This window comes from Heterocephalus glaber, unplaced genomic scaffold, assembly GCF_053883595.1.
Source record: "Heterocephalus glaber isolate CG9 unplaced genomic scaffold, H.glaber_assembly_v1.0 deba00001781, whole genome shotgun sequence".
Classification (NCBI taxonomy): Eukaryota; Metazoa; Chordata; class Mammalia; order Rodentia; family Bathyergidae; genus Heterocephalus; species Heterocephalus glaber.
Window position 1 is genome coordinate 2,363,368 of NW_028258467.1, and position 22,630 is coordinate 2,385,997.

Below are 22,630 nucleotides of genomic sequence, written 5' to 3' on the forward strand. Positions count from 1 at the left end.
AAATGATCAAAATATATGTGTTCATTGGATTCAGTCCTACTCTTCCAGTTAGTGAAGTCTCACTAAGCTAATTAAGCTTTGCTCTTTTGTTAACCTAGGCCAATGATGACAAACTTTTTAGAGCTTTCAGGGGTTACAAACAGCTGGCCGTGACACACATGCCATAGGTTCACTACCACTGACAGGCTGTGGCTGGCCAGATCCTCCCTTTTGTCAACAACATAAAATTGATCTGTCTGTTCTTTTATGCTTAGAATCATTTAGATCAATACAGTGAAAAAGATTAATTTCATTTAAATGTCTAAAATTACCACTTCTTCCAAGACAATTTAAAGTAAATTTGGATTTTTCAAAATTTATGTTAACATCTTTACTGTCTTCAACACAAAATTCAATAAAGACAGTGAAGAGGTGGGGATTTAGCTCAGTGGCACCGAGCCTGCCTTGCAAGTGCAAGGTCCTGAGTTGGATCCCAGTACCAGAAAAAAAAAGACAGTGCCTTTGGCCGTGTCACTTTGCAGTCACAGGCTGGCTGGTAGTGCCAGGCCTCTGGTGGTGGCTGTTAGGGACGCAACTCGTGTGTGTGTGTGTGTGTGTGTGGGGCTTCAACCTGTACCCCAAGGGTGCACAGAGAGAGCAGGCTCTGCTCTAGAAGTGGAAGGGTAGGAAAGGGGCACAAGGACTGGGAATCCATCCTCAGTGGGAAGGCCCGCTGACCTTGGTCTAAGCAGCTGGCCTGTGGTTGGATTCCTAGGTGTGGCAGGTGCAGAGTTGGTTGGAATGAGCTGGGCGGCTTGGCTGCTGTGAATGCAGGGCTTCGACCAATCCTCCCCACTGTCTAGGACTCTACTGAGCTCCTCTTGCCCAGGGAAGATACTGTGGCAGCTCTCACAGACATCCTCTCTGGTGTTTTCAGATGTGGTTTCCTTTGACTACCCAGCCAAACCTCGATTGCCTGCCTACTTGCCTTTAGAGGATTCCATATAGTCAGTGCTTCATTTTGTTTTACGTAGTGTTATGATATATTACTTTTATTTAAAATGTATTTTCTCTTACATTCCTTCTGGCTAATTTTTTTTATAGTTTCTATTTCTCTGAGATTTCATATTCATTGGGTGTATATTTTCCTTTAGCATAGTTAGAGTACCTGCTTTAAAACCATTTCTATTTCTGCTGGGCATGGTGGTGCATACTTGTAATCCCAGCATTCAGGAGGCTGAAGCAGGAGGAACTCCGCAAGTTTGAGGCCAGCCTGGGTTGTACAGTGACTTCAAATCCAGTCTGAACTGCAAAATACCCTGTCTCAAAAGCAACAACAACAAAAAAACCCTTTTCTATTTCCAGCAACTTGATTCTGGGAGTAAGTCTGTATTGTTATTCTTCTTAAATATGGTAACATAGTTCTCTTTCTTCATATGTTTAATAATTTTGTATTTATCTTGGAATTTGAGAATGATAAACATGGTTGAAACTGAATTTTGCAATGTTTCTCTGAAGAGTGTTGACTTTTTTTGTTTGTTGTTTTAGCAGGCTGCAAACTCTGTGTCTTTGAGTTGGGCAGCTGCTGAAACTTTTTTTTTTAACCTTAGCTGGGCTTCTTGGAGTTGTCATGCACCTTTGTAGTTCATGAGTCATTCAGAGACTATATTTGGATAGACTAGGTTTTTTTAGTGTTTTGAGATGCACTGCGCCTGACAGATTTGGATAGGCTTTAGATACAGAATTTGGGACTCTCCTCTGGATTTTTTTTCCCCCAGGATTTCCTTCCTCTCCAGTTCTGTGGTCTCCACTTCTGGGGTCATGGTATGGGCGGTGTGATCTGCTGGTCTCTAGTTAGTAAAGTAAGGCTTCAAGAAGATGAAAAGGACCCAGACAGAAAGAAGGAAGCCCTGTTTAGTAAGGATACTAGAGAAGGGATGTCTCTGGTGAATAGAAAAGTATATGCTTGTAGTAAATAAGATGAGGGCAATATTCATTAATATTTAAATATTAGAAAGCAGTACATGTCCCTGGCTACTGCTAAGATGTTTCATGGCTTGAACCTTTGATCCTGTCTCATCACAAGTCCTGGCATTCTTAGACTTGACAGTTGTAGCTCTGAGGTAACCAAATTATTTAAAATTTTATGACTCACTGTACACATATAAGCGCACACATATGCATATACACAGTCATGTGTACATGAACTCATACACACACATATACACTGAGAAATGAACTTATTTAGTACCCCAAAGAACATATGGCCAATACCTGCGTGAAAAGATGCTTCTTTTGACTAATTATCAAGGAAGTACAAAAGTAAAACAACATTGAAATATGTCTATTGCAGTGGCAAAGATTAAAGACTGATATTTGTTCGTGGTAAAGATTATAGGCATTTTCACATAGAAATTGGTGTAACATTGTAGGCCACTTGGCAGTATCTACCAATATTGTAAAATTGAGACCCCACAGTTCTACTGCTAGCAATTTTTCGTGTAGAAGTACTGATTCTGTTGATTAAAGATCCATGCCCAGAACTGCTCATTGCCTTTATCGGATACAGGCAATAATCCAAATGTCCATTGCCAGGATGTTTTGTTTTGTTTTTTGACATGGGGTTCTGCTGAATAGTTCAGGCTGGCCTTGAACTCACTATGTAGCTCAGGCTGGCCTTGAGCTCATGGCGGTTCTCGTGCCTCAGCCTCCTGAGTGTTGGGATTATAGACATGCACCACCATGCCTGACCATTGCAGGGATTATTAAACCATGGGAGGTGCTGTTGTCAAAGGCACAGGTTTGTACCAACTAGAAAGGTGATGGAAATACCCAGAGGTACAGGCGATCCCAAAGCTGATAGCATAGTATGATTCTCTTAAAATGTGCACATGGGCCGGGGATGTAGCTCAGTGGCGCTGTGCCTGCCTTGCAAGCAGCGAGCCCACGCTGACCTAAAACTCGTAGTGATCCTCCTGCCTCAGCCTTCCTGGGATCGCAGGTGTGCACCCCCATGCCCAGCTGAGAGCTCCCATTTCAAACTTTCCCTTCTGTATTGTTTTTCTTTAACTGAGTTTGCATTATGTTTATGTTTAACACCTGCCCTGGCCTGCCATGAGGACCTGCCATGAGGACCTGCCCCAGGTCTCCTCCTGGGGCTAGTTCAGTGCATCTCAGTGGGGTTTCTTGGGAGGAATGCAGTGAACACTCATCTGCCAGTGAGGAAACAAATCACAAATCATGGGAGGCAACTGTGTCATTCGAATCCTTCGCACCTCACAATTCCCGGGCTGGTGGTCTGTGGTGCCAGGCACCTCAGCTCTGCCGGAGATAGCAGCTCTGCGATATGCTCGTGGTTTCAGATGTGGGCGGCCTGTGTGAGCCTGCCGTGTGGCTCATGTCACTGCCTTGCTGCAGTTATCTTCTGGATCAGGTGAGGGGCTTGGGTGCACTCCACGGGACAGTCTGCAGCAAGTCACCTCCAGGCTGGGGGCACCTGAGACTTTGGATGGCACTAGGCAGATCCATCTGGGAAGGTAAGTCTGAGGCTCCCCAAATTTTCGAGTCAGTGCAGACTTCAGGAGGCAGAGAGGGATGAGTGATTCCCCTCCCTGGGCCAGAGAAAGTGTGTGGGGGCCCAGCACCTTAGTTTCACCTTTGGTGTCCTGGCTTTGGGCTTTTCTCAGAGCTGGCCGAACTAGCAGTTTGGGCTGTTAGAATTACAGACTAATTTCCGGGCCTGATGTGGTCAGTGTGTCCATACTGCAACTGAACAGAAAGAAGGGCAGTTTGTCAGGAAGCACTTCTAACTATGGAAGAAACTGCTTCCTCAATGACTGTGTGGGGACGAGGGCAGATGGGCATATTGGGGCAGATTGGCTCAGCTCTGATAGCCATGAGGCAGAGCAGAGGCCCCAGAGTTGGCAAATCCCCTCCCAGCCCCCAGAGCTTTGGGGGCCTCAGGGAAGAGGAGCTGGACGGAAGTGGGCATGGTTGGGATTCCAGGAGGTCATTGAAGCCAAGCAGGGGAAAGAGGAGAAAGTTCTTTTGGAGGAAGTAACCCCTCTGCATTCCCCGAGGCTCTAGGCTAGTCATTCTCACAGGGGCTTGATAGGAGCCCTGCTAGGACTCTTCCCCTCCTTGCCCTCCTTGTTCTTCCTGTGATACTTGCTGTTCTGGGCTCACTGTCTTCTCAGAGCTTGGCCTTATGAGGTCTAGAGTGGAAATCTTGCCAGTATGACCTCAGGTTATGTCCCAGAGCCCCGAACTTAGTGTCAAGGGTGGTCACTGAGTGAGGCAGGAGGGCATTTGGTAAGGAGTTGGGGTGGGTGCAGGAAATGCAAGTTCTCACCACCGAGGAGCCAGACTGGACCCAGCGTAGCAGTGACCTAGCACAGGATCTGATGAAGGGGAGTGCTGGTTAGGTGGTGCCTCCTTACCAAGGCAGCAGGAGCAGAAGGGTGTCCTTTCCCCCAGACCCTGCAGAGAAGTGACACCTCTACTCCAGCCCTGGCTGTAGCCACTCCCCTCTGTCCTATCCGCTAAGGTGCTGTGCAAACAAAACTGGCTTTGCCTGACTCTTGCTGTCCCAGATCCAGGGAGATCGACTGGGGGTTGGGGAGAGCTTTAGGGAAGGGACTGGATGGGAAGGACACCAGGCAGAAGGGACAGAGCGCAAGATGGCTAGAAGGCCACTTGTGCTCAGGCCTGTGGAGGAGGCTCCCTGGGTCTCTCCCCACCGTACTTTTCTGAGTTTCTTGACTTCCATCCTTGCCCTCTCCCCTGTGGCCTGGATTTGTGCCCTTGTCTATCCAACATCTCTGGGCCCAGCCCACAGACATCACATGTTTTGTTTTGTTTTTTGTTGCCTACCAAAGTTTAAGTTTCTTAATTTCAGATTCAAAGTGTTTTTTTGTTTGGGGGGGGGTTATTTGTTTTGTTTTGTTTTGTTTTGTTTTTTAGTACTGGGGATCAAACTTGGGTCCTTGGCTTGCAAGGCAGGCAGCGCAACCACTGAGCTAAATCCCCAGCCCTTTGTGTTTTGTTTCGTTTTGGTACTGGAGATATAACTCAGGACCTTGCACTTGAGAGGCAGGTGCAGTGCCACTGAGCTAAATCCCCTGCCCTTGTTTTGGTTTTTGACACAAATTCTCACTGGATAGTTCAGGCTGGCCTTGAATTTACTGTGTAGCTCAAGCTGACCTTGAACTCATGGCAATCCTCCTGCCTCAGTCTCCTGAGGGTTGGGATTACATACTTGCACCACCACGCCTGACGATTGCAGGGATTATTAAACCATGGGAGGTGCTGTATGTGCCGACTAGAAAGGTGATGGAAATACCCAGAGGTACAGGAGAGCGAAATCCTGACAGCAATAGCTATCAAGCTGATCTGCAGGGCTGGGGATTTAGCTCAGTGGCGCCATGCCTGCCTCGAAAGTGCAAGGTCCTGAGTTCGATCTATGGTACAGAAAACAAAACAAAACAAAACAAGCTGGTCTGCGCCCTAGATGTCCCTCCACCCCCCTGAAAGTGTGTGGGAAGGGGATTGATCCTAGGTGCTCCCCACCCCCATCCTCTCTGTCCTCACCTGGCTAGCCTGCCGGCTCCATACCTTCTGTCCCGCCCCTTCTCCACCCCCATCAGCGTGCACCCTGTGCCCAACAGAACTAGAGGTTCCCAGGCTGTTGGGAGAAGGCCTCCATGCCTTATGTGGTCCAAAGAGGGTCAGGTTCCTCCTGCTCCCATTTCTTCCCATTTCCCGGCACAGACTTCCTGTGCCCCAGCTCTGGCTGCTTCTGGGGAATCAGGGTCTGAATTCTACCACCTCCAGCAGAGAAAAGACAGTGCTGGGGAAGAGTTCATTTAAATAGTAACCTCTGCCTCTATGTCATCCAGCTTCATGATTTGGTAGAAGAACAGGGGTCTTACCTCCTCCCATTAAGATATAGAGCAGGGCTGGGGTGCAGCTGAGTGGAGAGTATTTGCCTGACATGCATGCGGTCGTGAGTTCATCACCACACACACAGAATATACTAGGTTACATCTGACAGTATGACAGGAACTGGCTCTAAGTGTGCTGCAAGGTACCAAGGAGCTCAGAGTCACCTGGCTGGCTCCCATCATGACCTGCTGTGGCCTGGGTTAAGTACTGGGACCTGAGAGCCAGGAAGGGTGAGGGGTAGGATCTATATAGAGACTCTTCTCTGGGTCTGGCCCAGCCTGTGGCCAAAGGCAGGGATCCAGCCACAGTTCATCCTACAGCTTGATAGTGTTCCAGAAAATGGGCAGGCAGACAATCAGAGCCAGATCAGGACCCTGAGGCCATAGGGGCTGAGGGCTGTGTCCCCTTTCCTCCTGATGAGGAAGGCCATACTAGTTAGTAGTGTCAGGCAGGGATAACAGAACTGGGGTATCATGGAGCAGCCCTGCCAACAATGGCAGACACTGGCTTCCCCTCCTGTTCTCATGCTATCCTGTGGCTTGGCATCCAGTCTGTGGTCAGGCCTCCCTGGGCTCATCCTACACCTCTCTCAGGACCAGGGAGTGTGCAGATGTGCTGTATGCACCTGCTCTGATTCCCTGGCCCTTGGTCAAGGAGGGGTGGGCCTGGGCTTAGTAATGTCCTGTCCTGGCTCAAGAAGCCCTAAGGAGAGAGAGGTCCATGGTGGCCTGGGGAATATACATGGCATACATTCTGCCTGAGGCTTCACCCCACTTGTGAAGCACTTGTAATGTCTTCTGTGGGGCATGCACTGATGGGAGTCACATACTGCTCTCAAGAAGCTCACAGACTCTGTGGGAGCTGCTAGGACACCTGCCAAGAACAGAGGTTCTAAGTGCAATATATTGGGCAAGTCCTTGATCTCACTGAGCCTCACTTTCTTCACCAATAGCAGAGTGGTCACCTTGCCTTACCCAGCTTACCAGATGTAGATGAAAGTATTCTGTGCAAAGAAAAAGCCGGGACCTTTCCCTCAGGATGGCCACGTTGCTGCGGGTTGTGCTCCTCAGGGTGTCTGCTGCCCCACTGCCCCCTGCACCTGTCTAGAAAAGGAGCCTGCAAATCTAGGAGCCACCATACTCCCTGCTCTCAACCATCCGCCTCTGGGTTAGGCTGTGGCTGGGCTGGGCTAATTCTGCACCTCTGCGGATCATGTAGGTGCCTCTCTAGCTGGGGCAGGATTGTGCATTGTGCAAGGTGAGGGTCACCTTGGAGCTGCACTTCCTCTGGGTCCTGGTCTGACTGCTGTTACACACCCCGAATGGGCTGACGGCTCATGCACACCTTGCCAATAACTCCTACAAGAGGAGACAGACAGTGCTATAGAGAACTGTTCTTTCATGCTGCTGCTGCTGGTGGTGTGGGGCTATAAACTTCTTGCAGGGAAGGATGTGGATGCACAGATGGGCTTCTGGGGTTGGTGGGTGGGTGTAGAGCCTGTGGAGGGTGTGTCGCTCCTGGAGGGTGAGCACGTCGTGGTCTGTGTGCATGTCTGCTTCCTTTTCTCATCTTTATCACTAATCAGTCTTGTATAACCAGGCCAGTGCGGCTTCCTGCTTAGGGGCTATCTGTGAGCCATCTGTAGCTACAAATGGGGTGACAGGGCGTCAGCAGCTTCTCCACAGGCAGGCACTTCCTGATACCTACTGGTCTGCAGCAAACCACTAGCTCCCCAGGGAGCTAGGTATCCCAGGGCTCAGGGCCTTGCCATTCTCAGTGCACCTGGGCCAGGTAGTTTAGGCAGTGTCATCTGTTGCCATCCTCATCCATGTTCTGGGGCAGAACCCTGGGATGGGTCTTTAGGGCAGAGAAAGAGAGTGTGGATACCTAGAGGTTGGCTGTATGACCTTGGGCAAGATGCCTCCCCTTCTTGGAGACTCTATTTCCTTCTTATAAACAGGGCTACTCTTTGCATGGCTATTGTCAGAACTAAAGTAGCATGGGAGGCACCACTGAGGAGCTCTGTGAATCTGCCTGTGGCTGTTAGTAGTAACTGGTTCTCCCAACCCTAACTGTCCTGTGGTTGACCCTGGACCCTGGGGGCAGGGGGATGAGCTGGCAGAGGTTGTAGGTCTCAGAAAGGGGCCTTCTAGGCAGACATAGAGGCATAGTCTCAGAGTCCAGGACCTGGCAGATCTGAGTCTGAGCCAGGAGTCTGGTCAGGTCAAGTGACCCTTCTGAGTTTCAGCTTATGATCAGTGAAGCTTGGACAGAGGTGCTCAGCCTCTTTCACAGGACACGGCCAGGGCATATGTGGTTGCCCCACTCAGAGCCTTTGCTGAGGAGGGTCTCATGGGGAACAGCTTCCCAGAATGGTGCCTAGCACAGGCCCCTCAATCCAGTCCCTTGCAGGTTGGACCTTGGAGAGTGAGGCCCTGATTCAAGATGTGGGCACCTGGCTCCTGCTCTGTACCTGTGTCTGCTGGGGAGTCTCTGTCCCAGAGGAGGGAGGAGGTGAGGGCTGGGCACTGGCATCTGGATGAGGTGGCTGGGTGGAGAGCTAGGGGCTGGGGTTGGGGATAGCTGGGTCCTGTCCTCTAAGGGTCCTACCCACCTTTGATTCCCACTCTGACCCTCTATGACGGTGATGGTGAACCTTTGAGAGCTTTCCGTGATAGAAACAGCCCACTGTGTCACACGTGCCATAGTGTGCCTCCATTGCTCTAGGGCCTGACTTGTCCATGCATCAAGAGTGGGAACCCACCACTTCCCAGGTCTCCCAGCCCTGCCCTTGACAATTCTCCTGGGATTCTCTGGAGACTGCTTTGTTAGGGTTATGCTGCAGGTCCTCCCCTATCCCTGAATTGGCTCTGCCCTGAAGCATCCACTGTGGTCCTCAATGGTTGTCATCCCCAGAGACAAGGGCTGAAACTTTCACCTGCCTCACCAACTACATCCTCAGGATTGATTGCCATTGGTCTGCCCCAGAGTTGGGCCAGGGCTGTGGCCCCTGGCTCCTCTTCACCAGGTGAGGTGGAGGGTCAGGCCTACCTGGGGAGAGGACAGGGATGGGGCATATGGTCTCTATGGGGTGCTGATACCTGGCCTTTCCAGCAACCAGGCACCTGGCAGCAAGCACAAGTGCATCTTCCAGGGTAGTTCATGCACTGTGGTGCTGCCGCCCGAGGAGGTGCTCCTGCCTTCTGACAACTTCACCATCATTTTCCACTACTGTGTCTCTGGGAAGGAGCAGGTTAGCCTGGTGGACTCGGAGTACCTGCCCCGGAGACATGGTGAGCAAGAGGCCTTGCCAGGAGCAGCCTTGCTGCTTGGAGGTTGAGGATAGGAACAGCCTGTAACCCATGTGGTCCCAAGAGTCCTCACCAAGCAAACCCAGGAGTGGGAGGAGACTGGATCCCTTGGAGGGGAGGGCTCATGTGGCTACAGCAGGATCTGGTATTGGCAGAGAATGAAGGTGTATGACTAGTTGGTTTAGGGCTATGGTTTGGTTCCAGTCCCTGGAAAAGCTCTTCAGTCATAGCAGGAAGAACTCTAGCAAGACATTGGAAAGAACTTCCAGCAGTAGACTGAAGGAAAGGGAAGCCAAGATTTGGAAACCACCTTGCAGCATGGGTTAGAAGTCTTTGCTGTCCTGTTCTCCTAGTTTTTCAGTGAGGCCCTGGTCTGAGGAGGCCTTGACCAGTGCCCTGTGGGAAACTTTTAGATCCTGGGCACTGGGCCAGAGCATGGGGCCGCAGCCTCACACAGCCTCACTGTGTTTCAGTTAAGCTGGATCCTCCCTCTGACTTGCAGAGCAACACCAGCTCTGGCTCCTGTGTCCTGACCTGGAGCATCAGTCCTGCCCTGGAGCCGATGGCCGCACTTCTCAGCTATGAGCTGGCCTTCAAGAAGCAGGAAGAGGCCTGGGAGGTGACACTTTAGTTGGCTTCCCTGAGGAGCTCTCTCTCCTTCCTGGGAGTGGCTAGAGTGAATGCTGAGGAGGGGAGGGGGCCAGAGCCAAGTACCTGTGCTTTCATTACTTGCACACATGTTTGTGTGTACTTATGAGTGTACATGAGAGTTTTGTGTCTTTGGTTTAAGTGCGTGTGTGCTGAATATGTCCACATGGGACTTGAGTGAATGGCGAGTGTGTCCCTGCGCACACATCAGTGTACATGAGTGTGCACGAAGTATGAAAATGTGCCTGTAGATGTGTGTGTATGCTTGTCCATATGAACATGAGTGCATCTGAGTGTGTGTGCATGAGGGGGCCTGTTTGTGCATGTGTGTATAGTCTCAAGGGCTGATGGACCCAGCTACATTCAACACCTGCTAATGGCCCTCAACCCCACAGCGGGCCCAGCACAAGGACCACATAGTTGGGGTGACCTTGCTTACCCTTGAAGCCGTTGAGTTGGACCCTGGCTCCACTTATGAGGCCAGGCTGCGTGTCCAGATGGCCATGCAGGAAGAGGACATGGCAGAGGAGGAGTGTCATGAGGGCCAGTGGAGCAAGTGGAGCCAGCCTGTGTGCTTCTTCTCTCCCCAACCACATGGTGAGTTGTGCAGTGGCTGTTCTTCCACAGTCTGGGCTAGGCCTTCTCTCCTCTGTCCCTCCCACGCCTCCTGCCTTTGGCCCTCCTGGAACCCCCCTCCCCTGGAGTCTAAGATGTGTAAGGGGGAAACACGCATTGGGGCCCCAGGAACCTGTGTTTAGTGGCTGCTGTTAGGAGTGAATGTGGCCTGGGAGTGGCCTCCAGGCTGGTGTTTCTGTCTGGAGCTGGAAGGACCTTATTCTCCTTAGGGAGGTCTGGGCTGGCTCTTGTGCACAGTGGTGCTGGGAAGGTTCACAGACTGGAGCATGGCAGTATGGTATGGCAGATGGGAGAGACCCAGAGTGAGATTCACCCCTGGTGACTTCAGCAGGGATAATGCAAGTCTTCAAGTTTCATCCTAAATCCTTTCTACTTTAGGGCATTAACGGGTGGGCTAGGGGATACAACCTGACATGGATACTGCTCATAGCCCTGCCCACAGGCCTCTTGATTTCATCTGAGAAGTGGCCAGAGACCGCCCTTGTTGCTGTGACCATCTTTCTTCTGCTGACTGGCCTGACCTACCTCCTGTTCAAGCTGTCATCCAGGTAGGTGCCCAATGCATACACGAATGTATACACATGAATGTATTAGTGTTCATATGTGTGTGTGAGGTGTGTTAGTATGTGTATCTGTTCCTGTATGTGTGTGAGTACATGAATATGTGACATATGTGTGCATCTGTTAGTGTGCATGTGAGGTATGAGTGTGTTAGTGTGCACCTGTTAGTACATATGAGCATGTGCATGTGTACTGGTGTTAGTGTGTGCATGAGTGTTAGTATGTCCATCTGTCAGTATACGTGTGCATGTGAGGTGTGTGTGTTAATGTGCATTTGTTAGTGCATGTGAATATGTGCATGTGACTGAATGTATGTGTAAGGTGCATGCATGAGTGTACTAGTGTGCATCTGTTAGTGTGTGTATCTGTTGGTACATGTGAGTGCCTCCATGGGTATGAATGCACACATGTGTTAATATGCATGTGTATCAGTGTGTGAATGTGTAAATGTAGCAGCACATGCATGTATATGTTTGCGTTGTCCAGGGCATAGCAGACCAGCCTTCCTAGCTGTAGGGAACAGGGAAAGGGGATGTTACCAGAACCTCTGCAGTAAGTCCTAGTCTCCTGTGAGCCACGGCAGCACAAGGCGAATTACAGGAAAGGTAGAAAACTGAGACTTTGAGAAGAAGCTGAGCTTTGGGTCTGATCAGTGCTGCTCTGGGTGGCAAAGAGGAAAGCCCTGGGAGTTCAGTACATCTGGGTAAACAAGATGTAACAATCCAAGAACAATGAGGAACTGAGTAGATGAAGATTTTGTTCCTCCCAGGATGTCTTCAGCTGGTGTAATCTTGTCCTGGAGAATCACAGCAACACTGGATCACTGAGGTCTCAGTTGCGACCAGAGGCCAAAATGGAATTAGGTCTCGGAATTCCATAGCTGGACTGTAGGCAGGAGAACTAGGCTAACCAAATGATTTGTCCCTAAAATTATGTAGCATTGCTCCCGACACCTAGCTCCCTTCTTTCCCTCTCTCCTGTCTGGTTCTGAATAGATGAGTGTCTTCAAGTCTCAGCACTGGGCTAGTGGGAGAGGTTTCCCAAGTAGCCAGAAGAGAGAAGAGAAGGGTGTTCTGGGACAAAGACTGAAGATGAGGACAGCTCGGTCCCTACCAGCTGTGAAGGGACACGGAGTCACTGGGAACCAGGAGCCCAAAGTCCTTGTCTCTTGCCTTTGGGGGTTGCTGGTTTGCTCATCTGTTTACACATTGTATGAAAGTGTCATTTTGCCATCCAGGGTGCATAGGAACCTGTTCTCAGCCCACGGGTTGCCTCAGAGAACAGAAGGGACAAGGGTTCTCCTGAGATAAGCCCCTATGCCTCATGTGTCACTTGTCAGGTTTCCAGGAGGACATGGGACCATGTCTGGGAGTGGGTCCTGTAAGAGACTGTTCAGCTGTGGCCAAGTCTTGGAGAAGATGAGAGGCGAATGGATTGCGAGGGCCAGAGGGTGTGGGCAAGGGTGTAGTGCAGGGCCGAGCAGCAGGGTTTCCTTGGAGCCATGGAAAGCATGGGAAGGGTGTTCAATGTGTGCCACAACAGGTTTTTTTGAGAGTGAACCATTGGGATACAAGGGGCCTGTGGTGTCCATGGAGAGGCAATTTGACTCGACCTAGTGAGAAAAGAGGAGATGGAGCAAAGTGAAGGGACGGCCAGGGTCTTAAGAAACTGAGGTCTGAGGAATAATCCCTGAGGTGTGAACTTGGGAGGCCAGGCCTGGGGAGGCTGAGGAGGTTGATTTGGCTGTGTTGGGTTGGAGACCTCTGCTGGTCTCCTCATGGACAGGAGGTCTGTTCAGGGAGATGTTGGACAGGGCAGGGAGCCACAGGCTGTCCGCTGATAGCACAGGTGTGGTTCCTGAAGCAGCTCCCTCTGAGGCGTAAGAACCTAGCTGCTGCCAGGCATGGTGGTGCATGCCTGTAATCCCAGTACTTGGGAGGCGGAGGCAGGAGGATTGTTGCAAACTCAAGGCCAGCCTGGGTTACCTAGTGAGATCAAGGACAACCTGAACTACATAGCAAGATCCTGTCTCAAAAAATAAACAGGGGCAGGGATTTAGCTCAGTGGTTCCACTGTGTGCCTTGAAAGAGCAAGGTCCCAAGTTCGATCCCTGGTACCAAAAAAATAAATAAAAGGGAGAGAGAGAGAGAGAGAGGGAGGGAGGGAGGGAGGAAGGAAGGAAGGACGGACCTGGGTGCTCACTTCTAGCTGTGAACCTGCTGTTGCAGCTTGCCACATAAAGGACATGTGCCTTGGTACACATCAGCTCTATGGGAATTAGCCATAATTCCCATAGCCTGCCAAATTGTGTCCTGCCCAGATGGCAGGATTGTCCAGTTTGTTTGTTGTGCTAATTGAGATGCGATCTCTCTGTGTTGCCCAGGCTTGTGTCAAACTCCTAGATTTAAGCAGTGTGTGGGGCACACACCTATAATCTCAGCACCCAGGCTGAGGCCAGATTTAAAGTTGGGCAACTTAGCAAGTTACAGAGACCCTGTTTCAAAATAAAAAATGAGGGCCCAGGCTTTAGCTCAGTGGTGCCACGCCTGCCTCCCAAGCACAAGGTCCTGAGTTCAATCCCCAGTACTGGAAAGAAAAAAAAAAGAAAAGAAAAAAGGGCTGGGGATGTAGCTCAATGTAAAGGTCCTGGATTCAATCCCTAATGATACACACACACACACACCAAAGAAACAAGCTCTTGAGCTCAAGCAGTTCTCTTGCCTCAGCCTCCTGAGCAGCTAGGACTGCAGAAGTGGGCTAGCAGGCCCAGCCCTCTGAGGGGAGGTTTGGATGCAGTGATGGGGAGAGAGGGGTAGCATCCTGGATGTGGTGGGCTGGCACCTGCTGGCTGGACAAAGGCTCAGGGCCCTACAGTGCTCTCAGGCCTTCTGGAGTGTGGCCTTGGGAGGCCCCTGCCTGGGTCCCTACAGACTATCCCTTCCTGGCCTCAGGATGAAGAGAACTTTCTACCAGAACGTGCCCTCGCCAGTGGCATTCTTCCAGCCCCTCTACACTGAGCACGGTGGGAACTTCCAGGTGTGTGAGGGCACTGCAGGGTGCGAGGGGCAGGTACAGAGGTCTGGTGTGCACAGGGCATGGCTTGGATGGGGGTTGGCATGAGCATGGGGCCTTTGTCAGTGTTCTGAATCTTCTTGGTATAGTGGGTTTAAATTTTCATACTGTGTCTCCAGTGGGCAAAAACCTAGTTGTATTTTCTATTGCTGACTTGTTTTTGCTCAGTTCTTGGTGGAAAAACTAAACTTCCTCATAGCCCATTAGTCTTCTCTGCTCTGCCACTGAAGGAAATGGTCAGTTCAAGGGGTAGACAGAGAGCTCTCTGTACCCACCACTGACATCACTTCTTCCCACCTACTCCTCCCCAGATGTTTCTGGGGAAGGGTCTCTGCTGCTTGTGCTGCTACTGGGCCCCCATCAGGGCCCTGGGGTCCCTTGGAGGCCACTGTGGACCACTTATGGGCACCATAGTTCATGAGTGGACCTTACATTTTACTCTTTGTGGGCCTATTTGGCTCCCATATGCCACGGGGAAGTACGAGCAACCTGGAGGGTCACTCTGACCATCTCTGTGGTTTCTTGGGGTTCATGCTTTGTGGTGGGGGGCGTACCCATGGGTGGTCACTGGTTTCTCCTCTCAATGCTAAGCTCCTCCAGTCAGGTGTCGCTGGGCCTCTCTGCTCTGTGGGAAGGGACATCTTCATCCTGTGTATCTTATGCGAAAACAAACAACCTTTTTCAAGGCTGTTGCTCCAAAATATAATTTCAAGTTTGAAACTGGGCACCTGGTACCATCTGTACCCTGGTTCAGGGTCCTGTGAGCATGAGGTTCTGGGAGGGAGTAGTGAGAGGCTGAAGCGACTCAGGGTCCCTCCCTGAAGCCAGGCTGGCACACAGAGGGAGTTCGGGATGTTCTGGGCACAGGCGCTCCTTGGCTACTGGGTGTGGGTGTCTGCAGAGCTTCCTGGAGAAGGAGGTTGCTCTTCTGAATGAGTGCTTCCCTCCTCGCTGTGCTCTATTCCAGACCTGGACAGAGGCCCACAGGGCTGGTCCACAACCAACCCAAGACTGCGATAGCATTCCACAAGGAGCCTCAGAATCCGGTGTGTGGGAGGCCATCGCACTGCTCACTTACGGCCCAGCATGGCCCTGGCAGCCCTCAGGCCTGGAGGGCAAAGAGAATCCTGGCTCTGGCCTCCCAAAATCCTGGAGCTTAGAGGATGTGCTGCCAGCAGGGTGTGTGGAATTGGAAGGACAGCCATCTCCCTATCTGCCACAGGAGGACTGGGCCCCCATGTCCTCCACCAGACCAGCTTCCCCAGACTCAGAGGGTGGCAGCGGTGACTACTGTGTCCTGGATTGCTATGGGGGTTGCCACCCCTCAGCCCTCCCAGGAAACACGCAGAGTCCCATGCCCCTCCCGGCCTTGGCCTGTGGCCTTTCCTGGGTCCAGCAGGGTTTGGATGCCCAGCAGAGAGGTGCCTGTGAGGGAGCTGCTCACAGTCAGGGTCATGGGCTGCCTGAGGACCTCTAGGGAGTTTTGCTGCCTCCTGTTCTGGGCATGCCATAGGCTCATCCTGGAAGTCTAGAACCCTGAGTCACCCAGATGCATCATGTCCATTTTGGGAAAAATGGGCTAAAATTCCTGGACTGACCCTTAGCTGGGACTGGACCCCTCGAGAAGGGGTGCTGTGCAGGGGTGAGAGGCACCCTGTCTGGATGGAGGCTCCTTACCCCCTCTGCTCACCCCAGCATCCAACAGTTATCCCTCCCTTCCCCACTCCCCTTCCCAGCTTCATCCCAGCCTGTTCTGCCCAGGGGACACAGGTGAGACACCATGCAGGTGGAGCATTCTCTTTCTATGCTTCTTGTGGCACCTTCCACACAGAGGTTAAAAAGGACATCTTGTCTGTTCCAGATTGGATGGCTGGGGTAGGGATTGTAGATGAGAGGGATTTCTGGGCTCCAAGAACAGCAGGGAGAAAGCTCAGTGATCCCAAGGGAATGACCCTGGACTCAGTGATGGTCCATGGAGGCCAACCTCTTGCGCCTCCTTGTCTTCACCCTCCACTGGTTCTGGGAGCCTGAGGAGCCTGGTGGAGAAATCAGGCTGAGAAGTCAGGGTGGGAAGGGGCCACTGGGCATGGCCACGGCCTGTGAAGAGCCTTGCTTCCACCCCACCCTGTTGTGGGGTGCACTGGGGAGACAGCTGTGGTCTGGGGAGTGGTACATAAAGCAGAATGTGCCTGTGTTGTTTTCCTAGGGCTGCTCTAGCAAAATACCACAAACTGGGTCTCTAAGAAACAGAAGTCTACAGATACTCTGCTGGGCTTGCTTTTGTAGGTTCTCTTTTTTCTTCTCTTCTCTTTTCTTCTTCTCCCCCTCCCCTCTCTCTTTCTTCCCTAACAGCTTTTAGTATTTTCTCCTTTTTTAGAATTTCTGGAATTTTTTTTTTTTTTTGGTACCGGGGATCGAACTCAGGACCTTGCACTTGCAAGGCAGGTGGTGGAACCACTGAGCTACATCCCCAGCTGGAACTTTATGATTTGTGGAGAGGTTCTTTTCTGGCCATGGGTATTTGAGGCTCCATATGCCTCTTATACTTGAATACTGAATTCTTTGCCTAGAACTGGAAATTTTTCTGCTATGATTTCAGTGAATAGATTTTGTATACCTTTTGAGTCATCTTCTAATTTTTCATTTATTCCTATAATTAGAGGGTTTTTTCTTTTCTTTCTTTTTTGTTATCTAGCAGTTGCTGAATCCAGCTTACATGGTATCTTGTCATTATTAGGGTATCACTGAGTTTATGATTTACTACATCCACCTTGCCTTCTATTTCTGACACTGTTTTCATATGGGTCAAATCTGTTACCCATACTTTCCATTGAATTTTTCATATTATCTATGTCTGCTTGCTATTTTCCAGACTTTCTAATTCTTTACCAAAATGGTCTCAGTTTATTGTTTGTTTCCTCCCCTCCTCCTTCTTTTTGAGATAGGGCCTCCCTATGCAGTTCAGGTTGACCTTGAACTCACTATGTAGCCAAGGCTGGCCTCGAACTTGCAGTGATCTTCCTCCATCAGCCTCTGGGTGCTGGGATTACAGGTGTGCACCACCACACCAGGCCTGTTTGTTTCTTTAAACTTATTGAACTTTTTTTTTTGAGACAGGGTCTCGCTTTGTAGTGCAGGCTATCTTTGAATCTTGAACTCACTATGTAGACCAGACTGGCCTTGAACTTGTGGCAATCCTCATGCCTCAGCCTCCCAAGTGCTGGGATTATAGGCATACACTGCCATGCCCAACTTGAAGATTTTATTTTTAAAATTCTTTATCTGTTTAATTAAATTCATTGTATCCTTGGGTTTAGTTATGTTTTGGTGTTTATACCACTTTTCAACCTGTCAACATAATATTATTAGTGTCCAGTATTTTTGTCCAGGCTTGATCCCCAGCATAACTCAGAGAGGAGTGCATGAAATACAGTAGTGTTGATGACACGAAAACCAGATAATGGCATACAGTAAAATGCAATTAAAAGCAATAACCATGACATCATAAACAATAGAAAAGAAATCAGCAATAACAAAGAGTAAAAAACAAACTGGTTATTGACAGACCCTAAGAACTAATAACAAAGGCTGGGTGTGATGGCATATGCCTGTAATCCCAGCATTTGGGAAGCTGAGACAGGAAGATCACTGTGAGTTCAAGGCCAGCCTGGGCTACACAGTGAGTTCAAGGCTAGCCTGAACTACATAACGAGACCCTGTCGAAAGAAAGAAAGAAAGAAAGAAAGAAAGAAAGAAAGAAAGAAAGAAAGAAAGGAAGGAAGGAAGGAAGGAAGGAAGGAAGAAAGAAAGAAAGAAAGAAAGAAAGAAAGAAAGAAAGAAAGAAAGAAAGAAAAGAAAGTCTGATTGAACCCAGGAGCAAAACCTGGGGCAGCATGCATGAGCATCTATGACCACCCAGGAAAGCAAACCATGTAGGGCAGACAGGAAGGGGACAAAAACATGTTTCAACCAGCAGAAAGTTTTGTTTTCTCCCATCTCCTTCCTATGTCCTGCTTTCAAGGCAGCCTGGGAGGGCTGGGGATTTAGCTCAGTTGTTCTGCCTCCTGCCTCGAAAGAGCAAGGTCCCGAGTTTGATCCCTGGTACCAAAAAAAAAAAAAAAAAAAAAAAAAAAAAATGGAGGAAATCAAAGCAGCCTGGGACTTAGAAGGGGCACAAGAAGGCAGATAGAATTCCAGAAGGAGCCCAACTCTTCTGTTTGAAGAAGATAAAGGGAACTCCTAATACTCTGAGCAACTTTGTAATGTTCTCATTTTCCTTTATTTATGACTGTTATACTCTCCATCCTATATCATCCAGAATCCAGGAAATTCTGTGGGCACAGAAGTGACTGTGGAGCTAATAGAAACATTCCTTTCTCATTTGAGGAGCTGATTTCCCAAGAGCGGCACTTACTCCCATTACTTTTGTTACTTTCTGAATTCTTGGTACTTGGCACAGACACAGACTCAGACACACAAAATGCCCAGGACTGCAGGAACTGAAGTCTAAGTTTTGTTTCCAGAAAACCAGAAGAGAAGGTCTGAGAGTGACGTGAAGATTGTGGAGAGGAATGAGTTTAGAAAATCACTCTGCAACTCAGGCTCACACTGAGCTGTTCTTGCATGAGTATGAAAAGACTGCGGACAGATAATGAAGACTGCTACCAAGATACCAGGTGGCCACTATATAGTTCACATTTAAGAAAGATCCAAATGTCATCTCAAAGGTTTTCTAAATTGATATAATCTGAAAACTACAACCCACAGAAAGCTAGTTAACTCCAACTGAACATATAATCTGCTAAAATAAAAATTATCAAACACAAGTTTTAAAAATTAATTAATTTTTTGGTTTTTTGAGGCAGGGGCTCTTTTTGTAGTCTAGGGTGGCCCTGAACTCACTATGTATCCCAGGCTGGTCTTGAACTTGCAGTGATCCTTCTGCCTCCTGGGATTACAAGGATTATAATCCTGGGATTACAGCCATCCCCCACCACATCCAGCTAGCAACATACAAGTTTAAATAGTTCCATAGTATCATATCTAAAATCAGATGTATTCTGGATAAAATCTAAGACTACTTTGCATAGGAAGAACCTGGGAAATCTTAACTGATACAGGAAGGACAATGAACAGATATCCTTTTGACCTACTGTTATGGGTGAGATCTAAAATGTCCCCCAAAAGCCTCATATATTCAGAGGTGGGGGTTTTGGATGGTTACTGGATCAAGTGGTCACTATACTCATCAATGGATTAATTCACTGATGAGTTCATAGCTGAATTTGCTGTTAGAAGGTAAGGCCTGGTTGGAAGAGGCATTCTGCTGTGGAATTTCTATCAGTGGATTTCTTTCTTTCTTTCTTTTTTTTTTTGGTACCAGGGATCAAACTCGGGACCTTGTGCTTGGAAGGCAGGCGGCGGAACCACTGAGCTAAATCCCCAGCCCCAATCAGCAGATTTCTATCAGCATTTCTATCAGCAGATTTCCTCTGTCCAGGCCCTTCCACCACCATTCCATTTCTGCTTTTGGAGTCAGCCAGTCAAACCATAACCCAAAATAAACCTCTTCTTTTAAGATGTGGGTTTTGGGTATTTTGTCCCAGCAACAAGGAATGTGACTAACACAAATTTTGGAACCAGAGTTGGGTTGTTGCTGTAACTATACCTGACCATGTGGTTCAGAAACCTTTAAAACTGGTTCATGGCAGCAGTTTGGAAAGGTTTGGAGATGCCAGCTTGAGAAGTCCTAGAATAATGTAAACTGAGTTTGATAGGAGATTCTTGTCAGAGCTCAGAAGATCAGAATGCTGATAGAAATGCAGGCAGTAAGGCCATTCTCAGGAGGTTTCAGCAGGGAACAAGGACTCCACTGGAAGTTGGTCTACAGGCCATGTATGTTATACTCCAGTGGAAAAATCTGTCTACATTTTCCCATGTTCTGAGGTTTTGTAGGAGACTGAAATTAAGGGTAGTGAACTAATTAATCTGGTCAAGGAAATTTTAAGGCAGGGCAACATTCAGGCTGTGGCACGAGTACTACTAGAGACTTTTAGCCAGATTTACAGTGAGAATCAGGAACAAAAAACCTATATAAAAATTTTCAGTTTTTTTAAACTATAGAAGGAGGTTTTATATATTTTATCTTATTGATTTTTTTTTTTTTGAGACAGAGTCTCACTATGCAGTTCAGGTGGGTCTTGCTTGAACTTATTATGTAGTCCAGGCCAGCCTCAAACTCAGTGATCTTCCTGCTTCAGCCTCCTGAGTGCTGGGATTATGGATGTGTGCCACCACGCCTGGCTAAAATTTTTCAATTTTGCTAGAAAAGAAGCATCTGCAAAGCCAGGGCAAAGAAGACCATGGTTGTTAAAAAGATTAACACTCAAAAGAAACCAAGTACTATGCATCAGGACAGTAGGAAAACTGGCTTGAGGGCACTTTGGGAATCAACAAAACCCTACAGTTCACTGGCAAAGGGGTAAAAGTAAACTTCTTTGAAAGACTGCTTTGAGAAGACAGCACTAAATATCCCTGTTTGAGAAGGGATGCCTAGGGAACTGGTTCTCCAGAATGTGGTTCACAACACTCAACCATCCAGGCACTGAGAAGACTCAACAGCTATGATCTGAAAGGGCCTGGGTACTGCTCAAAATGGCAGCAGACAGTGGTATCATCTGTGTTCTGGTGGTTTTATGGTCATGGAGAATGCCAGAGTGCAAAAGTTGTAAAGTAACTGGCTTCCACCATTCCAGAAAGAGGCCTGGGAGGCCAGGGAGTGTGACCCTGGGAGGGAAGTGCATGAACCTATGAGAATGAAGCCAAAAGTATAGTGGAAAGCCCAGGAAGTTGGAGATGCCAGGAACATGGAACATCTTATAGGGAAGGCTGCAGACTGAGCAGAGCCACCTCAAGACAGAAGCCATGAAGGTTGCAACTGGCAATGCTGTAGGGGTAGGAGATGGCCAGTCCCTTTGGAGCTCACATCTCACCACCACCTGCCCCAGGTGCCAGATATTGGAACTACAGGGTTTAATGTTTACCCTGCTGAATTTCAGTCTTGCTTTGGTCCCATTCCTTCCTAGCCCCATATTTCTCTCTTTTGGAATGGAAATGTTTACTATGTACCATTGTATATTGAAAGTATTTATTTGGTTTTTTATTTTTACAGAGGTTCACAGCTAAGAGTTTGCCTTGAGTCTCAGAAGAGACTTTGGACATGGATTTTTCAGCAATGTTGGAACTATTGAGATTTTGGCATCTCTTAAAGATGGACTAAGTGCCTTTGGATAATGAAATAGACTTGAGTGTAAGGAGAGACTGCAGCACTCCTCTTCCAGGCAGATAGGCTATATCATTTCTGAGAGATAAAAACCTAACAGGAAAGTAGAATTTACCACAACCTTGAACAGGTGATGCCATTTCAGAAAAATATAAACTTAGAAAAACAGAAAAATGGAACTTGCTGGCCATGGTGGAGCACACCTGTAATCCCAGCACTTGGGAGGCTGAGGCAAGGGGATTGTCTCAAGTTTGATGCCAGCCTGGGCTACATAATGAGTTCAAGGCCAGCCTGGACTACATAGTGGGACCCCGTCTCAAAAAAAAATCCCAAGGCAATGCCAGGACCCAGTATGTAGAACTCTCCAGAGTGCCCACAAAATGTGGAAGGCATGAAAGAAGGCCATGGAGGCTACAGGAGCTTGCTATCATGAATTTTCATGATAGGCACATTGCATTTTCCAGATACAGTGTGTACTTTTTTTTGGTCATTTTTTGGTTTGTTTTTTTTTTTTTGGTACCAGGGATCGAACTCAGATCCTTGTGCTTATGCAGCAGGTGGTAAAACCACTGAGCTAAATCCCTGGCTACAGTGTGTACTTTTATTTTTGCTTTCATCCTCTTTTTCTCGTTTTGCTCAAATTCTCTCTGCAGTGCTGGTCTCTCCCATATCCATTCACCCCACACTTTTCTTTTTCTTTCTTTTTTTTTTTTTTGAGACAGGGTCTAGCTGTGTACCTCAAGGTCGCCTTGAACTCACTATGTAGCCTCAAGTAGGCCTCAAACTTGCAGTGATCCTCCTGCCTCAGTCTCCCAAATGCTAGGGTTAAAGGCATGCATCACTATCCCTGGCCTGCTACACTTTTCAAATAAACTTTTGGCTTATCTTGTCCAATTCTATTGTTTTTTTTTGTACTGGGGATCAAACTCGGGTCCTTGCGCTTATGAGGCAGGCAGCTGAAACACTGACCTAAATCCCCGGCCCTCTTGTCCAATTCTTTATTTGAGGCAAGAAGGACCTGGAATACTTTTGATTGGTGAGCCATTTCTAAAGAAACTACCTGACAACAGGAAGACCAACCTAAGGTTAACTGGAGTTAGAGACAAACTAGAAGATAGCACACGTGGGATAATAAATTTGTTTGCAGAAATCATAATAAATACCTTCACAAGTGTAAGGAAAGAGAAACTGAAAGTGT

At 48.6% G+C, this 22,630-nt stretch overlaps 1 protein-coding gene across 1 annotated transcript; it reads left to right on the top strand.

The window, feature by feature from the left end:
* Nucleotides 1–8,163: 8,163 nt before the first annotated feature.
* Il9r (interleukin 9 receptor) lies at nucleotides 8,164–15,792 on the top strand. The gene is made up of 8 exons (XM_021251421.2): nucleotides 8,164–8,436; nucleotides 8,839–8,950; nucleotides 9,037–9,215; nucleotides 9,707–9,852; nucleotides 10,277–10,478; nucleotides 10,948–11,065; nucleotides 14,030–14,114; nucleotides 15,118–15,792. The coding sequence occupies exons 1-8, from the start codon at nucleotides 8,295–8,297 to the stop codon at nucleotides 15,625–15,627; spliced, it is 1,494 nt and encodes a 497-aa protein (XP_021107080.1). The 5' UTR covers nucleotides 8,164–8,294; the 3' UTR covers nucleotides 15,628–15,792.
* Nucleotides 15,793–22,630: the final 6,838 nt, after the last annotated feature.